The following is a 20700-nucleotide window of genomic DNA, read 5'->3' as shown; positions in this document are numbered from 1 at the left end:
ACAGTAAGATAAAAGTTTGAGGCAATGGACAGACTCAAGTACTTCCTGGCCATGTCTCACTGCCTCTGTGTGTGTGTGTGTGGGGGGGGGGGGGGGGGGGGGGTGGATCCTCTGTCTCTCGCCCGAAAGCCACTGGGATAGCCCCCTGTGACCCTTAACAGGATAAGCGGAAGAAAATGGATGGATGGATGGATGGTTTTAATTCTGTCACCAAAGGTGACAAAGACAGCACAGTCCATCACCGCATCCCCATGAGCATCCCTGCCAGCCAAAGAATAAATAAAAAGTCTCTCTGTGGTGTATACTTCCTTTTCCTTGAGTATACTGTGTTCATGTTGAATGAACCTCCTTCCTAAGAATTATTGGTTCCACCTGGAACTCGGCATGTAATGAGATGCACATAATTTTTGAGTGAGGACTTATAAATTCATGCTCTAAAAAACATTTTTTTATGTGAACTAGGACTCTAGGTAATGCATGCAAGTATGTTATTATTTCATAACAGTGAATTACAGTCTCTTTGAGACTTCCTTTTCAGCACTGCAATGGTTCAATTACATAATATAAACCCTGAGTGATGTCGTGGATCCCAGTGGGTCCCAGTTCCTTTCAAGGCATTTGTAGAATGTATATTTAACCTTTTTCGTGTATTTACAACTTCATTCAGGTATGCAGGCAGTAGGAATACCCATCAATATGCAACCTATTAGTCGTTCACACATGCAATTAATAAAAAAGGCTCTGACACCTCTATAAGGCAGAATTTCCTTTATTTATGAATCTCATGATGTACTTTTATATCACAATCCCATCTTCCAATTTTAAGAGTATGGAACGCAGACATTGATTGCAGTGGTTCTTCAAGAAATCGGGAGAGAGCTGTTTAGAATTTTTTTTTTCCATCACAGAGCTTCCACAGATGAATCAACTACTTTATTATTTTTCAGAGTTCCTTTGGCACAAAAGAAAAGACAGATAAGATTATCTTCTTCTCTAATATGCAGTATGTGTAATGTAAATATGCATTTATTTATGCTTCTGGACTGTCCAGTTGTTAGAGTATTCCGAGAAAGGATGACACAAAAACTGTCAGATATGCTAAAGTGAATTCAAATTTTCACCGCATCAGATATTACTAAGCAATGATTCATGTCTGTCCCTTAATTTAACTCAAGAGGTGGCTGGTGTTGGGAATCACTGATGCAAAATTAAAAAAAAACAAAACCTGTACTATGGCTTTCAGCTAAATCAATATCAGTCAGTGGAGTGAGTCCTCTCCAGGCTCAAAGTCAATCAAGTCTCCATAACAAGGATAAATCATGCTAGACAGGAGAAACTTGAGGCCTGGACACAAGCATTGAATCAATCAGTTTAAAGAAAATAGGAAGAGATGAAGTTTCAGATTCATTTAGCTTAGTTTGGTTTTGGTTCTCTTCCTCTGAATAACCTTGCCACATGCAGAATTTTTGACACTTGTTCCTTCTCCATTTCTCTGAGTTCTCTGCAGAAAATTGAGGTGGGGATAAAGGAAGGAGACACAGGGTAAGGTATTTGTGCTTGGGTGGAGATGAATCATGTTGAGAATGTAGAGTATATATTGTATGAGTGTGTATGGTCTAGATATGTGTATATAAGTATGTACAGTATGTCTACATGGGTGTGTCTTTTTACACACACACATACACCTATATATATTATATATACACACACACACACACACACACACGTATGTATATGATTTTTTAATGAAGAGCAGGAAGGAGGAGGAGTACGGCTGAGCAGATGTTATGGAGGATTGGTGCCAGGCGAGACTCCGATGTAAAATCTGAGATTCTACGTTCACGGTGTATATATGCTAGTTATTGTTGCTAAAATACTAAAACTTAGGATAATTATTTTCATTCTTTTCTGTTTCACTTCATAGCTAGAGATATACTCTTTACTCTGTGATTGTAATTTATTAGTAATAGAAATTGCCTGATTCCTGTCAAAATGAAACCAGCTACAATAGGTTCCATTGTTCTTTACCACACAACCTGACAACTCACCTAGTGTTCACCGAGAACCCACACCCTGACTTAAATACTCTACATACACTCTCTCTCACACACACACACACAGACATTGAGGGAGCGCAATTTTGAAAAATATCGTTTATATTTCAAAAGTTTTTAAAATCTTAATTAGCTATAATTGACATATTAAAGGGAATGTTGATTTCTACATCATTGTTCTCATTTTCACTGAAAAACCCATTTAATTGATAATAGTGTTTTGATTTTTTCTCTTTTTGGGGGTGGGGGTTCTGAATCAAACAAAGTGTTTGTAGAAGTGTCTAAATGACGAGGGGAGAAAGGACATCGCTGCAGTACAACAGTAGTCATTTGCAGGTGCCGGTTAATATGGAGCATGAATGAGCTCAATTGTTTCAAACGGCTAATTCTTAACACCTTTTGTTCTCATGTCTACAACGCAAATGGAAAAATATGGAGCTGAACACAGCTTTTAGTGTGAATTTCAGCTAATAAAATATGATAAAGTCTAAAGTGGGGGAAAGGTAATCTGTTACCTCATTTGTGTTGTCAGCTGCCCCTCTCATGAAAGCCCTTTCAGTTACTCTGTGTTTCTCCTGCACACAAGCATCAGCAAATTCTTACTGCCCTTGTTCAGAAAACACAGCTTTTCAAAACAAGGCATCAAGACAAGTGAGAAATAATTCCCTGAATTTATCCTCAAGCAAAATTTCAATATTCAAAATCATGGCCCATCTTGAGTGAGCAATGACTACATCTGAATTTTTTGGGTTAACTTTCCCTTGAAGTATGCTTCTCCCCTCTCCCTTTTATCTCATAAGTTCAAACAATTAGGCTTTCAATTTCTCTTACGGCAAACCAGCAATCAAGCATACAAAACAGCTATTAGTCCAACAGCTCATATCATTGAATATCTTACTGTTAGAGAGATTAAGATGAGTTTTGTCAACAGATTTTAGGATCAAGATAGAAAACTTCTACAATCCCAGATGGAAACGTTGAGATACCAGTTCAGTTCATACTTTGTCTTCAACAATTGAACATCACACAAACCATCAAACTTGGTATTGTCTCATGCATGCTTGACTGTCATTTGTCAGTTGCTCTTTTTTTAAACATCTATCATCAAATTACATGTCATGCAAACTCTCTGTGGATTACAGCAGTAAGTAACTGAGATAATTAAAGGTCGTTTTGGAGCCCTTGATGAACATGCAACAATCAGAGTAATGCGCATACTGACAACAGAAGGAAGTACTGCACAACTGAGCTCAATTCTCACTGTTTCAAAACACACTTCCTATAAAATACATGGATAACACACTTATTTAACTATGCTAACTCATAAATAAAGAATTTGATCTTAAAAGGGGCTTATTAGACCCATTTCCAGTTTTGTAGTTTTATTCAAGGATTCCAGTAGGGCAGCTTTGCATAATTCAAAATTGGGATGAATCTTGTCTCCCATCTTAAATTGGCCCTTTATGCAGCCCCTCACAGATTTCCACAGTGACCACCCAACTTTAGAATGGCTCTTCTTCTGGAGGGAAATTCCCATCTTCACCATTCACATTTTAGCAAATTCACTATTTTAAGAGTTTTAAGCCTGGAACCAAGCCACTAGTGAGAGGATTAATCATAATGACAAAATATTGAATACTCACAAAAAAATATAGGGAAAAATGTACATAATTGTCTTAAAGGTAAGGGAAATAATTTGTCCGCTTGCGTAAATGATATTTCCATCCTTTAGCTTTCGTTTGAAGAATTATATTCTGTGGCCAACTGACCTTTTGTTTTTGTTAGCTAAACTGTCCCTGATGTCAACTATTTTCAAACAAAAAAACAACAACAACAACCCAAAAACCCTGATTCTAGACAGAAAGGGATATCATGTTTCTGCAGCTCAATTCCAGTCAAATGATCATTTTGGAGCATGTGAAATTGAAAATGGCTGAAAATGAAATATTTATGAGAGAAAAGGTGTTAAATAAAGCAACAGCTTGTGGACTTGATCATGAGGGAACTTTTAGAATATCTTGTCAGAATTTGAACAAAAATCTGAACTTGCACCAATAAATCTGTATAAAATATTCATAAATGTCAGAGGAATTTAAAGTCTGGAGGAAGAGAAACACATAAGTGCTTGCGAAAGAAACATACAAACTTGTATGTTTAAATTACACTCATATTAGCGCACTTCCAATTACTGGAAAAAAAATACAGACAAAAGTGTAGAATAATATTTACAGAAATACAATAACTGGTGCAAACTTGCAATCCAACATTTACTCACATTTTTACACTTGAGTCAAGTCCAAACACAACTTGCTGATTACAACCTCAAGAATCTGTCAAATGTATCTTCACAAATGTGCTTTCCTAAGACGCCAATGCACAAGTTTCAACCCATAGACCTTCATTTTAACCTGTCAGTTTTACAGTACAAATAAAGAAGTTTCCAGCCTGGTACACGGAGTGAAAATTTCTACATGCAAGTTCAGATTTTTGTTCTTTGACAAAAGAAAACAATGTAGGATGTTAATTTTAATGTTATTGTTCAAGCTTTCGGCATGAAGAAACTGTCCTTCTATGGATCATCTCACTGGATCACATTGGGTATATTAAGAATAGGCACTTTTTTTTTTAAATCTTAGGTATTAGATATTTAATATTGTCTTTCACTTTCCTCCATTCCTGAGGTTCTGATCACTTTGGATGTGGAAAAAAAACATTTGACAGAGTGGATAGGGACTTTATTTTTTTCTTAGTTAAAAAGTATTACTTATTTATCTTGAATGAAACTGTTTTATGTTCCACTGCAAGCTTGTTTTTGGACCAGTGGCATGCATTCTGACTAGGACTGGATGATTAATTATCAAATCAGGCCTCCAAGGATTTTTTTTAATCAGGAAAATTGGAATCATACAATCATTGTGTCTCATGCCGTGAAGTGTTGCCTCTGTACTGATTTTTAAATGCTGAGAGTCCTCCTCCTGTCCTGCTCCACTTCTCTTCCAAAACAGTTTTGGTTTCAGTTCTTTTTGAGAGGGAGGAGGAGGAGGAGGAGGAGGGAGCCATGATGCATTTCTGCCAGCGAGGAAGACAGAAAGGGAGTGCTTATTCAGTAGTCTGAAAACTAGGGCTTTAGGCAACCAAAGAAAACCTCTGGGTGGGGAGACAAAGCATCGCATTCCTAAGTAACACAATATTAACTTAAAGCTTTTACTTTTACATACATTAAGTAAAGAGAGGCAGAGACAAACCGGCTCTTTTACAAATGTATAGGCATCTCCCCCCGTCTGACAGGAAGAGGCAGCTGGTTTTGAATTCCGTCCTCCACTGGCCAGGTAGACCCCAGCCTTGCTCACTCTCTGAATGACGGTGGCAGAGGTCATTTTTGTTTAATCATGTTTATAGGACACACATTTCATTCAATGCTACCTCATTTCTGCATGTTCTAATTGAACCGGTGTTTTGATGCCTAAATCCTTTTTGGCTTTTTACTCATTAAGGCTGTATGCAATAACGAGTAATGAGTGTAGTTTTGGTCAAACAGTTGCTACAGCCGCTCTGATCATCACTCTGACTGTGGTCTGCTCCATGTATGTTTGTGTGTGGAGGCGCTAGCTCCGCCCTCAGAGAAACAGCTAAGAATCCATGATGCAAACTGATGAGCTCATTCCTTAGTACCTAAAGCTGGCAAATGTTGATGCCAGGTAGAAGTGATGTGATTAGAACAATTAATCCACCAGTTGAGCAGGGGACTAAAGCCCGACTAAAAAGACAACAGAACAAACTAAAATAATAGGCTAGATGTCACACATTCATACCTTCATGACAACAAACTTTACCGATTTGTTAAATAACCTGAAGTCCACTCATGAATTTTTTCTCAAAGACCCTCTTAACACATTTAATGCATTACAATGTGTTTCCTGTGACCACTTGTAATCAGATCTTGTTTTCTGACTGTAACATCACTAGTGCAACATCTTCTGTCGGACCTTGAGACGGGGCAGAGAGCAGGTGAAGCTGATGTGCAATCCATTCTTCGTGAGGTTGCCCCCGAGTGAAAGAGCAGTCTGAACCCTGAGCTTTTTGCTCATTGGTTCATTCCTTTTACATACCTCATTATTCGAAATTTTGGCCATGTTAAATGTAAACACTTCACATTGTAACATTATATATGACAGATAATAAGGAAAAGCATTATAGGTCCCCCTTAATCTGTAGTGTAACTGCTCATGACTTAGCGTTGTGTACAGAGGAGGAAACCGCTCTCACCTGTGGTGCCTACGTATTATCTTTAAACATGCGAACAGTGCAAAGCTGCAAATTGAGCTTTGGGACTTCATTGCACAGTCTGGTATAAGTAACCTCTTTTATAGGCGCTGAGAGGGTAGAAGGTAGCCACAACAAACTTCCCATCAAAAGTGCGGCCTGTCAGCAGCCTCTGAGCTTCTTTGGAGTCACTGGAGTTTGCAAACTCTACAAACACCTGATGAACACAAAAAAGCATGTTTGGCTGAATTAGTGCATATTGTGAATGATCAGGTAAACGGTACGGAATAAAATAAATCCTCTTTTAAATCTGAAGAAGGAATGGGTTCATTTTTAGATGGCACTACATCTCTTTCAGGGTGTGTTCCTTTTATAAAGAGACGTGGTCAGGCAATTTGTTGAAACCTAAAAATAAACTAGAACTGTTTTTATTGCTACCTATATGAAGTAGAATGTGCTCTAACCTGTCCTTTCCCTGGATTCTCCTTGGGGATGAGTAAAGAAACCACCGAGCCATACTTCTGGCATTCCTCTTTCATGTCCTCCAGGATGTCTGGGAACAGTGACAGACAATGAAACTTATTAACCACCGTAGGCCCTTGAAGAATCGTAACATTAAAAGATTGATATGAAATTAAGTCAATTAAGTAAAAAAGTAGTAGTTTAGTAGAAACTAAAAACCAAACACAAAATTTAAACGAGCAAACACAATAAAAATGAGAAAAACTTGACAGATGAATTGCAAATGAGAGTTACCTTCATACTCCTCTTCGTTATGCAGGTGGATGTCATCTATCAGGTTAAGCAGTCGTAGGACAGGAGAGGGCAGCAGGACCAGGTCCTCAATATGAGGAGCTAACACACACACACACACACACACACACACACACACACACACACACACACACACACACACACACACACACACACACACACAATGACTAAATATCAACATGCAGTTTTTGAGACCTGTGTTAAACTTTATGTATAATTGATATATACCAAAGGGAATACTGAAAAATGGGCTGAGGAGCGCTGTTTCAGCTGTGCATCTTTGCTTTGGGTCGTTGAGAAGCATGCTGTAGGTACAATGTCACAAACACAGTTACTATATTCCAATGCATACAGAGGTAAACAGGTCATTGTAGGTCGATACATTGCCTAGTAAATCACTATCATGAAGAAGTTACCTTTTGATAAGGTCTCTGAGGTGATAGACGGGAATAGCAGGACAGACCAGACTGTTACTGGCAAACATTTGATCTACAACGGCAGCACTGTTATCCTAAAAGAAAAGCAAACAGACTTTAAAGTACTCCTTGCAAGGATGGAGGCACATTAAAACTTTATGAATGAAATCTACACAATTCCACAATAAATGATAATCCTCTGTACAATAATATGCTCACTCATCTGACATGGACGTTAGCACAAACAAAATACATGTTCCTTTTGTAGCTGCAAGGTCTTAACAGCAAAAGGTTGAGCCAGCTGGGTAGTGATCAGCAGAATCCCTGCTAATGGTACTTGTGGAAGTGTTAAACAATTGAGCCTATGAATCTAAACCAAGGAAAACAATTCCTTGTTTACCATTTCAAGGTCTTCCAGTGACATGAGATGCCACCAGTGCACTGACAGACGGTGCTCAATGCAATGAATGCCTGGAACACGCCTGCACATTACTGAATATCTGTTAAGTTTAATGAGCTATTCGACTAACTTAAAAAAAACTAAAAACCCATCCATCCATGTCCATTTTCTATACCGCTTATCTGTTATGGGTGGGGGGCGGGGGGGCTGGAGCCTATCCCAGCTGGCATTGGGTCAACCACAGGGCCATCAGGAGCAATTAGGGGCTCAGGGATACATGGACATGGTCACAGGGGGAAGAGAGGATAGAAGCAGTAGTTGAATAGGAAAATCTCTTGATGGGGCAGCCCTACCCTCAACTCATGCTGCGGTGGTTTGATTCTTTGCTAGGTTGCCTGTCAGATTCAAGATTAACTTTAGCCTTAGTTAGTTTATTTAGTTAGTGGAAAAAACAGCAATGGACTCATGAAGCTTGGTTATGAATCCACATTTCTTAAACCCAAACGCCATGAAAACATTAAGCCAGCTAAGTGCAATAAAATGAGCAACAACATAAAAGACATTGAATCAGGACAATGCAAGACAGATTAATGCAACAAACTCCTGGTACTGACAGTTCAAATGGGAAAAAATTAACAGGCAGTCAAATAAAATGAAGAAATGAAGAATTCAATGCTAAAACATCCTTCAGGGTTTCATCGATAGACAGAAAAATCTACTTTTCCCATTCCGACACTTCTCCCATCTGACTGAGATATCCTGCCCACCCTAATCAATAAACCAACAATCGAAGGTATTAACTTGTGTCTATAGTTAGGTTTTGTTGAAGTCATCCCTCGTGCTTCTGCACTGGACTTAGGAATTCAAAACCCCTCTGACATTGTTATGGCTACCTCCAGTACCAGGTCAGCTCCATTGTTCAATTTAGTGGAAGATGGAAATGAAGGACTGGGCGAAGTCCTTAAATTTGTCTGATCCAGTTGAGGCTGGAAAGGCAATGGATAAGCAGTAGCACCAGGAACAATGCCTGCTGGCCGCAGACTTACTCACCAGGGATGGGTACAGAACACTCAAGCAATGGCAAGAACACTAAATGGGGCAGACTCTTCCACTTCTCCTCAGTGGGGAGACTTGACTGTCGCCATCTTGATTTACCAGTGTCATGTTTCACGTGTTGTGGGGTTTTCTGCTTGGCTGAGCAGAGGAGGTGTGATCAGACTTAGGAGTTGAATGGTGGGTATATGGTGGACTGCCACAAGATGACTCACCATACAGAGCTGGATTCTACATGGGGTTTCTACCTGATACCGGGGTTTTTCCACTCCTCTGTCTTCAAGTGCAAGCTTGCTAATGGGGTAATTTTTAGGCTCTGTAAAACATAGTTGGAAAAGTAGTCTTGACCTCCTCTTCTAAGATGCCTGGGTTCTCTTTTTTTGTGAACCGCAATATATAGTAAAAAATACAAATATTAAATGGATTTGATTGGTTTGGTTATGTATTGGTACAGCAGGAAATTCTACATTCTAGAACTGACTCATCACCAGCCTATCTGTGACTGGTACAGCAACCATAAGGTCCATCAAAGGTCATTTATTGTTGCTCTGCAAAGAGGTCGCTCACAAAATACTTCCAACTAAAATCCATCACATGTAGATTGTGAGTGTAACACTTCAGAACATGAGTTTCTTAAGGAAGTTGTATTTATTTTTAGCTATATTATAGCAACCTTACAGTCATTTAGTCTAGGCTAAAAACAAACAGTTAAAACTGTTAAATAATTTTTTATACACTGCTAAGTAATAAATTAAAACTCATGCTTCACTTAGATCATTTTTACCCACGAAAACAGAAACTGATGAACTGATGAGGTGGAATGTTTGAGCTCTTCACCGCTACAAACTTAACTGTCCATCCTTAAGAAAACTCCTGGTTCCTGACGCTGACAGCACTTACATCATCAGTCAAGGAGGACACCATGTAGCAGGGCTCCCAAATACCATCACGGTTTTAACAAAACTGGAAACATTATTACCGAGGTTCTGGTGACAATTCTGCAATGGTTCCCTACAATTATGATGATATTGTAAGAGATACTTTAGTTGATTTTATTATGTTGATTTATGTTACCTAAACCATCTATCCATAGTGCTAATAACTCCAACATTATAAAGCGCTTTGAGTACCACTAAGGTAGAAAAGGCTTCTTTTCTAGAAAGGTGCAGAAATTTGTATTTTCCATCTGTGTTGAAACTTAAAGAGACAAAAGGACATCTGCACTCGACAGCATCTCTCCACCTTGTTTTAGATTGTTTACTCTTGCTTGGAAGCTTATATTGCACATGCAATAACCAAATAAATTGTTATGAGATTGTTGTTTGTATCTGCAGATGTGTGACAGTGTGTCTCCCAGCGGACCAGCAAAAGAAATGCTCAGCAAAGCAACATACATGCTACATAAAAATACATGATGTTAAAATGACAGCAAAACACGGGATATACAGTAGCTGGCCAGTTTGTTTGAGATTCAAAAGTCTGGTTTTAAACAAGTGTGCATAATCTATGTAGGCTAAATAATCTAATAGAGCTTTTTTGTGGGGGAACCTGGCCACCCCCCAAAGGCAACAGAGCTCAATAATGACCTCCCATATTTAGAACAGCTCTGGTTCCAATGAATTTCCTCTCATTTTCAGTGAACATTGTATTTTGGACTTCCTAGTACATTCAACTGCAGGAATGCAACGGCAAACACCTGTTGATCCATGTGTCTATGCGTTTACACATTTTGAGTATACAAAATGTATCAGTGTACAATATCAGTAATATGAATGGATGATTTCAGAACAGAGGGGGCAGTAGGGAGAGCGTGGGAGATGTGGCGTCCAGTACGTTCAAAGTGTTTTAAAGAAAATCCATGTATTTTCTGAAAGGTATTCTGAAATATAGTATGACATCAAGTTTCAACCAAGTATAATTACTAAATCCAACAGTCCATCCAAAGCATCCAACAAACCTTCCACTCTTCTGAGCGAACAGTGTCTTTGAGTTTGATTCCTGAGAACATCTCCAGCAGGATGATGCCAAGGCTCCACAGGTCCACAGCAGCTGTGCAGCCTGCATTCCCCTCCATCTCCACACCAGCCTGGGCCAGGCTGTTCTGAAGCTCGGCCTCTGGTGCCCGATAGCCGTCTGTCTGGATATACTTGACATCCTGAAAGAAGTCAAATGGGGTCAAAGTTAGACATACCTTTACAACTATTTCTACATCTACAGATTCCCAGTCACACCCACCTGATTTCCTTGTTTGAAGCTAAGGCCAAAATCGATGAGCTTAAAGCACTCATCATCAGCACTCCAGAGGATGTTGCGTGGCTTAAGGTCAGCGTGTACGTAACCTTCTCGATGAAGAAAGGCCAGGGCCTCTAGGATGTCTCTGCCACAGTGCTGGACAAGCCACATGGAGTGGCCCTGCTGGGGTCTGTCAAAACACATACAATGAAATTAAATACAAATCCCACACTCATTTTAGCATGCGACATCATTACTCAGTAGATCTTTTATCATAGATTTTTTTTCCCCTCACAGGTTGAGATGGCCACATGAACTGTGTAGATACATGCTTATATTCACCCTTTGTTCCTTCAAGCCCCTTAACAGACAGCAACGCACACCCAAGTGTGATACAACATCAGCCCATCGCTTGTCTTCTGTAACTCACATGTAGGAACCAAATTTAACTCCTACAGTCCCACCTTTTGGTATAACAATGAGCAGGAAAATCAATGAGCAAACCAGCATAAACACAGTTGAAATTTGAGTCATCCTCACCAACAACACTGATCTACAATGACCAGACATACACAAACAAATGAAAAGGAGCGCCTGGCTGAGGCAGGGGTGACATGGGCAAAACCCTACCCACCCATTTTTTTTTTAATTATTACATATTTTGTTGAACACTCAGCAGAGGAACTTAGAATTGTAAATGAAACTACAATAGATTTATTCAATAGATAAATAGAATACAATTCAATTTAAAGGGATTTCAGTAATGATTAGGAGACACTGTGGCATGTAACTCCTAAAATACACTGTCCATAATGCCATAGCATACAGTCTGGGTTATAACATCTGAGGTCTCTGTCCAGAGGACGGTAGTCCTAGAAACAGCTAAGATAACGCGCAGGAAACCTCCAACTCCCAGTCCGGTAAGTCCCAGTAAGAGTTGGACTCCAAATTATTTTGACTATCTGTCTCAGGTGACATTGGGAGAGAAGTGGAGAACACCCAAAAGTCTATCGTTGGACATCAATCATTCACACTCCAACTATGGCCATTTATAGTCTTTAAGAGTAGTTGTAGAAGCGAGGTGCAGGGCACATGGAACTACAGTACAACTCAAAAAAGAATGAAATGCCCGCACTCTGCTAAAAATTCCCATACAGTTTTTAGCAGCGTCTATAGTCTTTCTCATCTTTCGGCTGTGTGACAGGAGGAAGCCAGCGCATCTCAAGAGAACCCTTGCGAGCACGGCGAGAACATGCAAACTACACACAGAAAGGACCCAGCTGGCTGGTGGGTTCAAACCAGGAACCTTCTTGCTGTGAGATGACAGTGATAACCACTGTACCATGTTTTTGTATGCACTAAATAATGCTACGAGGCAGCAATATTTAGGATAAGCCAACAGTGATGTTAATTGAAAGACACGGATGAGGCAACACATTTGCTCTCTCCTACCGTCAGTGCTCGCGCTCATGACGTCACTGTATTTCATCAGCCAACTTCGCTATCAAGCTGTTCACAGGTACATACTTGTCTGTTTCAGTCACAAGATAAGGGAACAAGTAATGACATCAAATAGAGACTCAAAATGTTTCAGCTACATGTCAGTTCACTTGATTATGCTACCATCTGGAACTGCTAAAACATTTAATATAATAGTTGGGACGCCTTACAAAATTACCAAACATACAACTGTGCTGTGATTTCAGCTGTATTTACCAATAAAATGATGGCTTAGCGAGAGTTGGAGGGTAGAGAGTATCTTTCTGAAGCGCTACTCACGTTTGTGTGTTGCCAGCACCTTCAACATCATTAGGGGACATTTGCCAACCATGTTAGATTGAATTCACATTACATGTCCTAAATATCTATAGTAGCAGTGTTTATATACAAATACTGCAACAAATTCATACCACTCCTCGATACTCATCGATATTTCTACTTAGGCCTTTCAACAGGCTTGAATGGGGTTTTCCCTCTCTTGGAAAAAGATTTTACAGGTAACAGAGGTTGCCTTTCATGAACCAGGATTCCAAGGAGTGGCACCCCACGGATTTTTCCTTAATATTCACATGGCAAACAGCCAAGTAGACCTTGAAGGAGGAAGGACTCAGTCAAGTAAGCTTTGAAGGAAACACAGACTAATCCCTATAAAGATGTATAATGAATCCTTATTTCATGGTGGACACCAGTGTGTAAAAATTTGCCATTAACACACTTCCAGAGAATGCGTAGATGGAACCCTTGCACATTGCAGGTGCTCCCCTGCAGGGAGGGGGAGCACCTGCAATGTCAAGTCAGTTTTATTTATATGGCACCAAATCAGAACAAAAGTTCTCTCATGACACTTTACAAGTAGAGCAGGTCTAGTACCACACTCCTTCAATGAATTTAATGTGTGCATATTGGGAACAGTGAAGGGTCCTGACACTTCAGTCAATAATGAGTTTGCTACAGTGAGGCTGTCTGCCTGTGTGGACGTTTCCTTTCATTTTATCTGACAAGGTCCTGGCTTTGGGCTCATTTGTGCCTGCTTTAAAAATTTGTGGAAATGTCCCAGCCTCAAAATGGGCTTCGGGCTCATGAGTGCTGTGGCCATGACTGGCAAAGCTGAGCGGACAGAGGTGACTGCAAGGGACACTGTAACACTAGCTTTCATTTCAAAACACCTGACTGCTGTAGGATCACATGTCCTGACAAGAGGGTGTCGTTCAGCCCCCTCCCCACCTCCAAAGGGAGTACCTCAGTACTTTGCTGCTTTTTCCTTTTGTCCACCTGGCCTAACCAGCTTTGGTTAGTCAGGCGCTGGACAGACTAGTTCATCTGTGTCGGTTTGGGTCTGTCCTTGGTGTGGGATGTGCTGGCACCAACTGGGCTGGTTAGGAGGGGCAAAGTGAATGTAATGTGACCACCGTGGTGGTCTTGCCTTCCAGACCATGCAGGAGGCTGGCCTCGTTATATTGGAAGATAGCCAGATTATTTGTCACAGTAGCCACCTGCCAAAAGGCTGTGAGCTGGCAGGTGTTGGAAGGGAGCTTGCAAGATGAGGAGGAAAGGTGAGCAGCCACAGAAAGTGGAAGGCACAGGTTAGGCCATCCGTGCTGGAGCAGTTTAGATGAACATAGGTGAGGCAATGATAGAAAACTAAACAAATGAGTTGAAAGTAGGCTGAATAAAGCTCAAATATTGTTGCCAGGTGCACAAGGTCTATCGTGGTCACAGGTGCGGGTTCAGGTGCATCACAATTAGGGATGCTAAAATTGTATTAATAAAATGTGCTGTTTCAAATCCTCAGGAGTGCTGTTGATTTGTAACAGCACATTTTAAAATGTACTGTTACAAATCAACAGCACTGCTAATGACAGCTTGGCAGCATGAGTCACAACTCATGTTCTTCACTTGTAAACCCTAACAATTTCAGTTCTGACTCCTCTCCTCTCAGTCCAGGCTTAAGACCTTCCTTTGTGACAGAGCCTTCAGTTAGGACTGGTTCAGGTAGCTCTGAACCATTGATAGCTATGCTGCTATAGGCTTAGACTGCTGGGGGACACATCAGGTTACATGGAGCCCTTCCCTCCTCTCCTCTCCTCTCCTATCCTCTCCTCTCCCCTCTCCTCTCCTCTCCTCCCCTCTCCTCTTCCCCCTCTCTCCTCCTTGCACATTTTTGGAACTGTCACTACCACTACTTGTTGCACTTTGTAGTTTGGCCTTGGTGTCTCACAGTCTCTCTGTGTTTCCACAGATCCACCAGAGCCCCAACCGCCGCCTGCATCGCCCCCCCCTCCCCCCTCTTATTCCCTACTGTTACACCGGCCTGCGCTCCCCTTCCATGAACCAGTCTGCCATCCAGTCCCCCATCAAGCTGGCTTGCTCTCCCTGCCTCCCCTTCCATGAACCAGTCTACCATCCAGTCCCCCATCAAGCTGGCTTGCTCTCCCTGCCTCCCCTCCCATGAACCAGTCTGCCATCCAGTCCCCCATCAAGCTGGCTTGCTCTCCCTGCCTCCCCTTCCAGAAGCTTCCTTCTTCAACTGTTAACATTTCCATGTTTCCCACATTTTGTATTGTAAACTGTTTTCTTGTCTGTAACAACATCTACTGCACGTCTGTCCGTCCTGGGTGAGGGATCCCTCCTCTGTTGCTCACCCTGAGGTTTCTCAGATTTTTCCCTGTTAAAGGGTTTTCTATGGAGTTTTTCCTCAGTCGATGTGAGGGTCTGAGGACAGAGAATGTTGTTATGATGCCATGAAGCCTGGAGACAAACAGTTTGTGCAAACGGGCTCTACAAATAAAACTGCCTTGCCTCGCCTCTCACCTGCCCATAGGCACACATTACTTCTGCCAGTGGTCCACTTCAACCAGTTTTGACTTTAACCCCCTCAATAATGACAGACTACATTGGAAGCATATGCTCATTACACAACTTTGGCGAAAATATTTCCTGCATCAAAAGAAAGGTGCTGTAAGTGATAAACAATGCATTTGAATGTTGTCTAAATAACTGTTAAATAGCGCCACATTCTCACAACCATTTCTAATCTAGAATCTTTTGTTCGTAAAGTGGGTCCTCCACTCTGCAGTAAACAGGACAGACATTTTTTGGTATCCCATTCCCACTTTCAGCCAATTAGGAGAGAGGATTCGACAAACGTATTTTCGGTTTACTATAAAGTGGTGGGACTGGGATACCCATGCTACTGACCAAACACTATGTGTAATGGCCATCTGAAAATCTCTTGCTGCACCTTTAAATGTTTCTGCCTGGCCAAGGTTTCACTCCTCGAACTGAATTTAAACTATGAAAATTCTAAATGAACTCTGGGTACTGAGTTTAATTTCCATGGAGACCCATGTGAAGACCAGGCTTGTGCCAATTAGCAATCAGGTCACTGAGCAGCGGTTTAAGGGATGAATAGCGACTGATATGCCAAAGACGATCGGATAGCCTAAAGCAGTTAATACGTGATACAAATCTTTAATTACAACCCAGTCTACCATGTGGCTCATTTCCACGGAGTTGACATCACCTCCCAAAACATGTACAGAACCTGTCATGGGAGAGGATTTTCACTTCCATCCAGTCCTGTGATGAAATATAGCATCAGATCTGTGAGGTTACCGGCCAAATATCAGACCGGTACAGCTCAGTAATGACGAAAGTGCAGAGCAATGTGGGTGCATGAGAGAGGGGAGGGGGGACAAACGTGCTTCAGCACAGTACAGGGCAGCTTGGCCACGTTTGATTGGGCTCTACAAGTTTTCTGTCGACTCTGGCCATGCCGGGCTCCCACTGGCATGCTGTGATGTATTTTCTCCAGTCTACTCAGTGACGCAATTAGCAATCACTATCAAAACTTGCTTGAAGGATCTGAAAGTAGAGCCATCCTTTGAGAAGATGTATTTTAAAGCCAAGTGTGAAATGTGTACTTCAGGCAGTCTGTTTTTGATCCGATCACTTGGGATGCACATTGATAGCAGGTCTCAACTAAATGAGAGATCACTTACCGACCACCCTGTGTACTGCTGCTGCCTCTCACCAACAGCTCAGACACACTGACATCCAGAAGCTCCAAGAGAAGACAGCGGGTAGCAACACCCATACAGCTGTAGTTGGTGAACACCCCATACAGTGTAACTGAAATAAGAGACAAATAAACATGTCATGTAAACACGGTTTGATTGACATCCTCCACTACAGCTGCCACCCTAGAAATAATATAAGATTTTTTTTTCAACAATTAGTTACTGGTGACGCAGCATTGAACTTTAATGAGAGATGAGAGTCTCTCAATAATGAGAGTCATTCTTTAGGATTTAGGAAATGATCAAACTTTTCTTTTGTGATGGGAAGAGCAAGCAGACAGTGTTACAGCATTATAAATTGTAACAGAAATCACTGTATCTATTTACTATCATTAGCGTTATCACTATCAAAATTAAGAGGCAATTTATTGCGTCTGTAGTTATGCCAAGTATATTTTACTGCTGACAAGCATATCGATGTTAAACTGACTTTTAATTAAACGCTAAAAATATCAATTTGACCTAATTACAAATGGAATAAATGTATCATAGATACTGCCATGAAATCTAATTCCCAGTTTGGTTACGTAAATAACTTTATGCTGCATGAGGCAACAGTAGTACCAGAGTCAAGCATTACCAATGTTTTTATGGCCCTGGATGTCCTCCAGCACGGACCTCTCCTTGTGATACCCGTAATCTCCTCCTTGAGGGTCTCCCTGAAACTCCTTCACGGCAGCGGTAGTGGCTCTGCCTGAGCTCACCCTGTACACCGAGGCCGAGACTCCCTGGCCGAGCCGCGACTGGACGGTCCATATCTCACCGAATATCTCGAACAGCACCGGCTTCATACTTTGGTCTACCATACCCTGCGACGGCATGATAACAGCACCGCTTTCGTGACACGGTACATGTTCCTTTGAGCTGGGCTCGGAGGAGCCGCAGTGAGCCATTGAGAGACGGCGTCAGTCAGAAACAGGACCGGAGATGCAGCTGACTAGTTGACATGTGGGAGCAGCTGCATGAACGTTGCAAGCGAACAGGCTCCTAAAGCCAGATAAATGCAACCAGGAAGGGTGTACGACAGCAATCAAGCAATTGGGCAAAACTGTGATAACCGAGCAAAGGGCAACATCTACGCATATTAAACGACTGTTCACTTACTGAGGATGACAAAGTGAGTTCAGGGCAGTCAGCTGACGAACTTACGCAGACTCTACTCAGCCAATTAGCTAAACTAGCCACGAACTTGAGCACAACACAACACCTCCGCGTTGCGCTATCCCTGCAGTGTAAATTACCGGGTTTTATTACGGCATTTGTATCTGACATAGTAACTTGAGCAAGTTCATCGAATTTCACCCCAGTTAAATTTTGCCTGCATTGTCAACTCAGGTTGTTATTAATTTGGCTTCCGTTTTAACCTTTGTTTTGTACTCCTTAAATTTGAGATGTAAGTTTTCCTGTAGTCTGTCCCCTATTGGTTAGGAGTGTCGACTTCTTCTTCTTCTGCTGCTGCTCCTACGTCTTCTTCTTCTTTGTGACATTTCATGGCTTCTAGCAGATAACATCATTACAGCCACCAACTGGTGTGGAGGGAGGATTGTGATCGGATTTTTTTCGGTTGCCTTTTGATATTGGGGTATTTCTAACACTTATGATCCTAAGATTTTCTTCAGATATCTCTGAAATTTGTCTCTCCCATCTCTCTTTATGCATATCTCTGAATCCTATTTCTGGCAGTAGAGTAAAACAGGCTCCATTGCTTAATTGTTATAAATTCTAATCAGATGGAGAGACATATTTATAAAGGATATAACCCTCATCTATTTAGTCATCATTCAGACCGGGTAATCCCAACTCATAGTTAAAAGATGGGATTCTAGAGCAAAGTGTGTTTTCCTTGGCCAAAATTCACAAGCACTCCCTCTTTCAAACCATCCATCCATTTTCTGCCACTTATCCCGTTAAAGGTCGTGGGGGCCTGGAGCCTATCCCAGCAGCCTTCGGGCATGAGATGGAGTAAACCATGGACAGGTCACCAGTCCATCACAGGGCCAACACATAGAGACAGACAACCATTCACACTCACAGTCATACCTACAGTCAGTTTAGAGTATCAATCAGCCTCGTCCTCTCTTGATGTCTTTGGACTGTGGAGGAAGCTGGAGTACCAGAGAGAACCCACGCAGGAACAGGGAGAACATGGAGACTCCACACAGAAAGATCCCATGCCCAAGCCAGGGCATGAACCTGGAACCTTCTTCCTGTGAGGTGACAGTGTTAACCACCGCACCACCTGACTCCCATCTTATGTTCTTCTATTCTTTATCTTTAGTCTCTTTTTTTCATTCAGTCTTCATGTCATCAAGGTCACCAAGCATATTTCATTCTTAATTATTTTTTATTGTTTTGTATCCACGTCTTGCAGAAGAAACAGTTACCTTCTGGAAACAGGTACTGGTTTTCACAAACCTTCTGGAGGCCCTACAATGCCATCAAAACTAGTTGCAGTGATACTGAGGTCACGAATCTATCTGCATTACAGTTTATAGCTTGGTGGTAATGTTGCTGTCACGGTGTGTGTTGGTGGATGAGAAAGACCCAAATGCAGAATGTTGGAGGCTTGAGACGAGGACGCTGGTGACTGATGACGGTAGACAGGCAACTTGAGACCAATGACTGGAGACAGATGACTTGAGACTGGAGACAGATGACTTGAGACTGGAGACAGATGACTTGAGACTGCACACTGATTACTTGACACTTTAGACTGGAGACTTACAGACAGCAAATGACGATAGTGACAGTGACAGTGACAGTGACAGTGACAGTGACAGTGACAGTGACGACACCTCCACCTCCACCTCCACCTACGACGACAATGACCCAACGCGTAACTGAGGAAACACAAGTTAAATACATGAGGGGAAACAAGACACAGGTGGTGCACTCACCCAGGTGTGACACATGAGGTAATCACAGGAGGGAGGACAGAAGACAGGACATGACTACAAACTAAAACAGGAAACAAGAGACAGGGATCGTGACAGTTGCACCTTTTAATGATTCTGTTTATTATTTTAAAGTCATAAAAGCAGTGTTCATTAGTCAAGACTATCGTGCTGACCAAAATGTGTAAAACTCAAACTTATTAGCTTATTTTGGCAATATTTCCAAATCTAAAGTTATAACCTCATTAGTTTTTGGTTGACGGAAACCAAAATGATCCTAAATTTTGGGTTGACCTTCAAAAATATGTCATCTCTACATAACACACAAGCAACCAGCCCAACTTCTCTCTGTTCAGGCTCATCAAGTTTTGCCTGTTCTAAAGTCAGTCTTTTATGATCATGATACTTTTTTTTAAAAATTGGACACTCTGTTTGATACATGTCTTCATGTATACATTCAGATGGTATTTTAAAATTTTATATGCAATCTAAATCTTTGTCATTAATAAGATAAGATAAACCTTTAATCGTCCCACAGTGGGCAAATTCACATTGTTACAGCAGCAAGAGCAAAGGAGAATTTAACATAAATAGTATTTGAAGATAAGAAGAAGAAGAAGAAGAATATAAGAAGATGAATATAAGGGACAAGGGATAGTGCAAATGTACAAAAAATAAGTGTGATAAACATGTGTAATAACCAGCTTTTTACAAAGTTTAACAGAAGCAAGCCAAAGTTGGGGGGTATGTTAGGTGACTATTTTTTCTTTATCTATTTGTAGGACATGATGAATTAAAACAAAAAAACAAAAGAGCACAGAACTTTAGGTGATTAAAACAGAAATGATGACATGGTGTTTTAATGTTTCAGTTAAGCTGTTGCAGGAAAGGTATTGTTTTGTCCCAAGTGCTCTCATGACACTAGATATGTGTAGAATATACATTATTTCTGGACTTTTTTGAAGTTCACATGCACACAGTATGACCTTTTTTTTTTTTTTAAATCATAGTAATCACCACAAGCGTTTTGGGTTA

At 41.1% G+C, this 20700-nt stretch overlaps 1 protein-coding gene across 2 annotated transcripts; it reads right to left on the bottom strand.

Moving 5' to 3' along the window:
• Positions 1–784: 784 nt before the first annotated feature.
• uhmk1 (U2AF homology motif (UHM) kinase 1) lies at positions 785–18237 on the bottom strand. 2 transcript variants are annotated; one of them, XM_086225279.1, is made up of 10 exons: positions 17876–18237; positions 17352–17580; positions 16694–16823; positions 11196–11382; positions 10918–11115; positions 7508–7602; positions 7320–7396; positions 7074–7172; positions 6782–6870; positions 785–6534 (listed from the first exon to the last, which is right to left on the bottom strand). In XM_086225279.1, the coding sequence occupies exons 1-10, from the start codon at positions 18041–18043 to the stop codon at positions 6388–6390; spliced, it is 1419 nt and encodes a 472-aa protein (XP_086081405.1). In that variant the 5' UTR covers positions 18044–18237; the 3' UTR covers positions 785–6387. The 2 variants fall into 2 exon arrangements, with proteins under 2 accessions (XP_086081405.1, XP_086081406.1); XM_086225280.1 differs by having other exon boundaries at positions 17352–17758; positions 17876–18009.
• Positions 18238–20700: the final 2463 nt, after the last annotated feature.

The sequence above is a fragment of the Aulostomus chinensis genome, chromosome 14 (assembly GCF_037954235.1).
Source record: "Aulostomus chinensis isolate RoL2024-O1b breed Wild chromosome 14, RoL_Achi_v1.0, whole genome shotgun sequence".
Taxonomy (NCBI): Eukaryota; Metazoa; Chordata; class Actinopteri; order Syngnathiformes; family Aulostomidae; genus Aulostomus; species Aulostomus chinensis.
The sequence above is the reverse complement of the archived record's forward strand: the minus strand, read 5'-3'. Positions and strand labels throughout refer to the sequence as shown.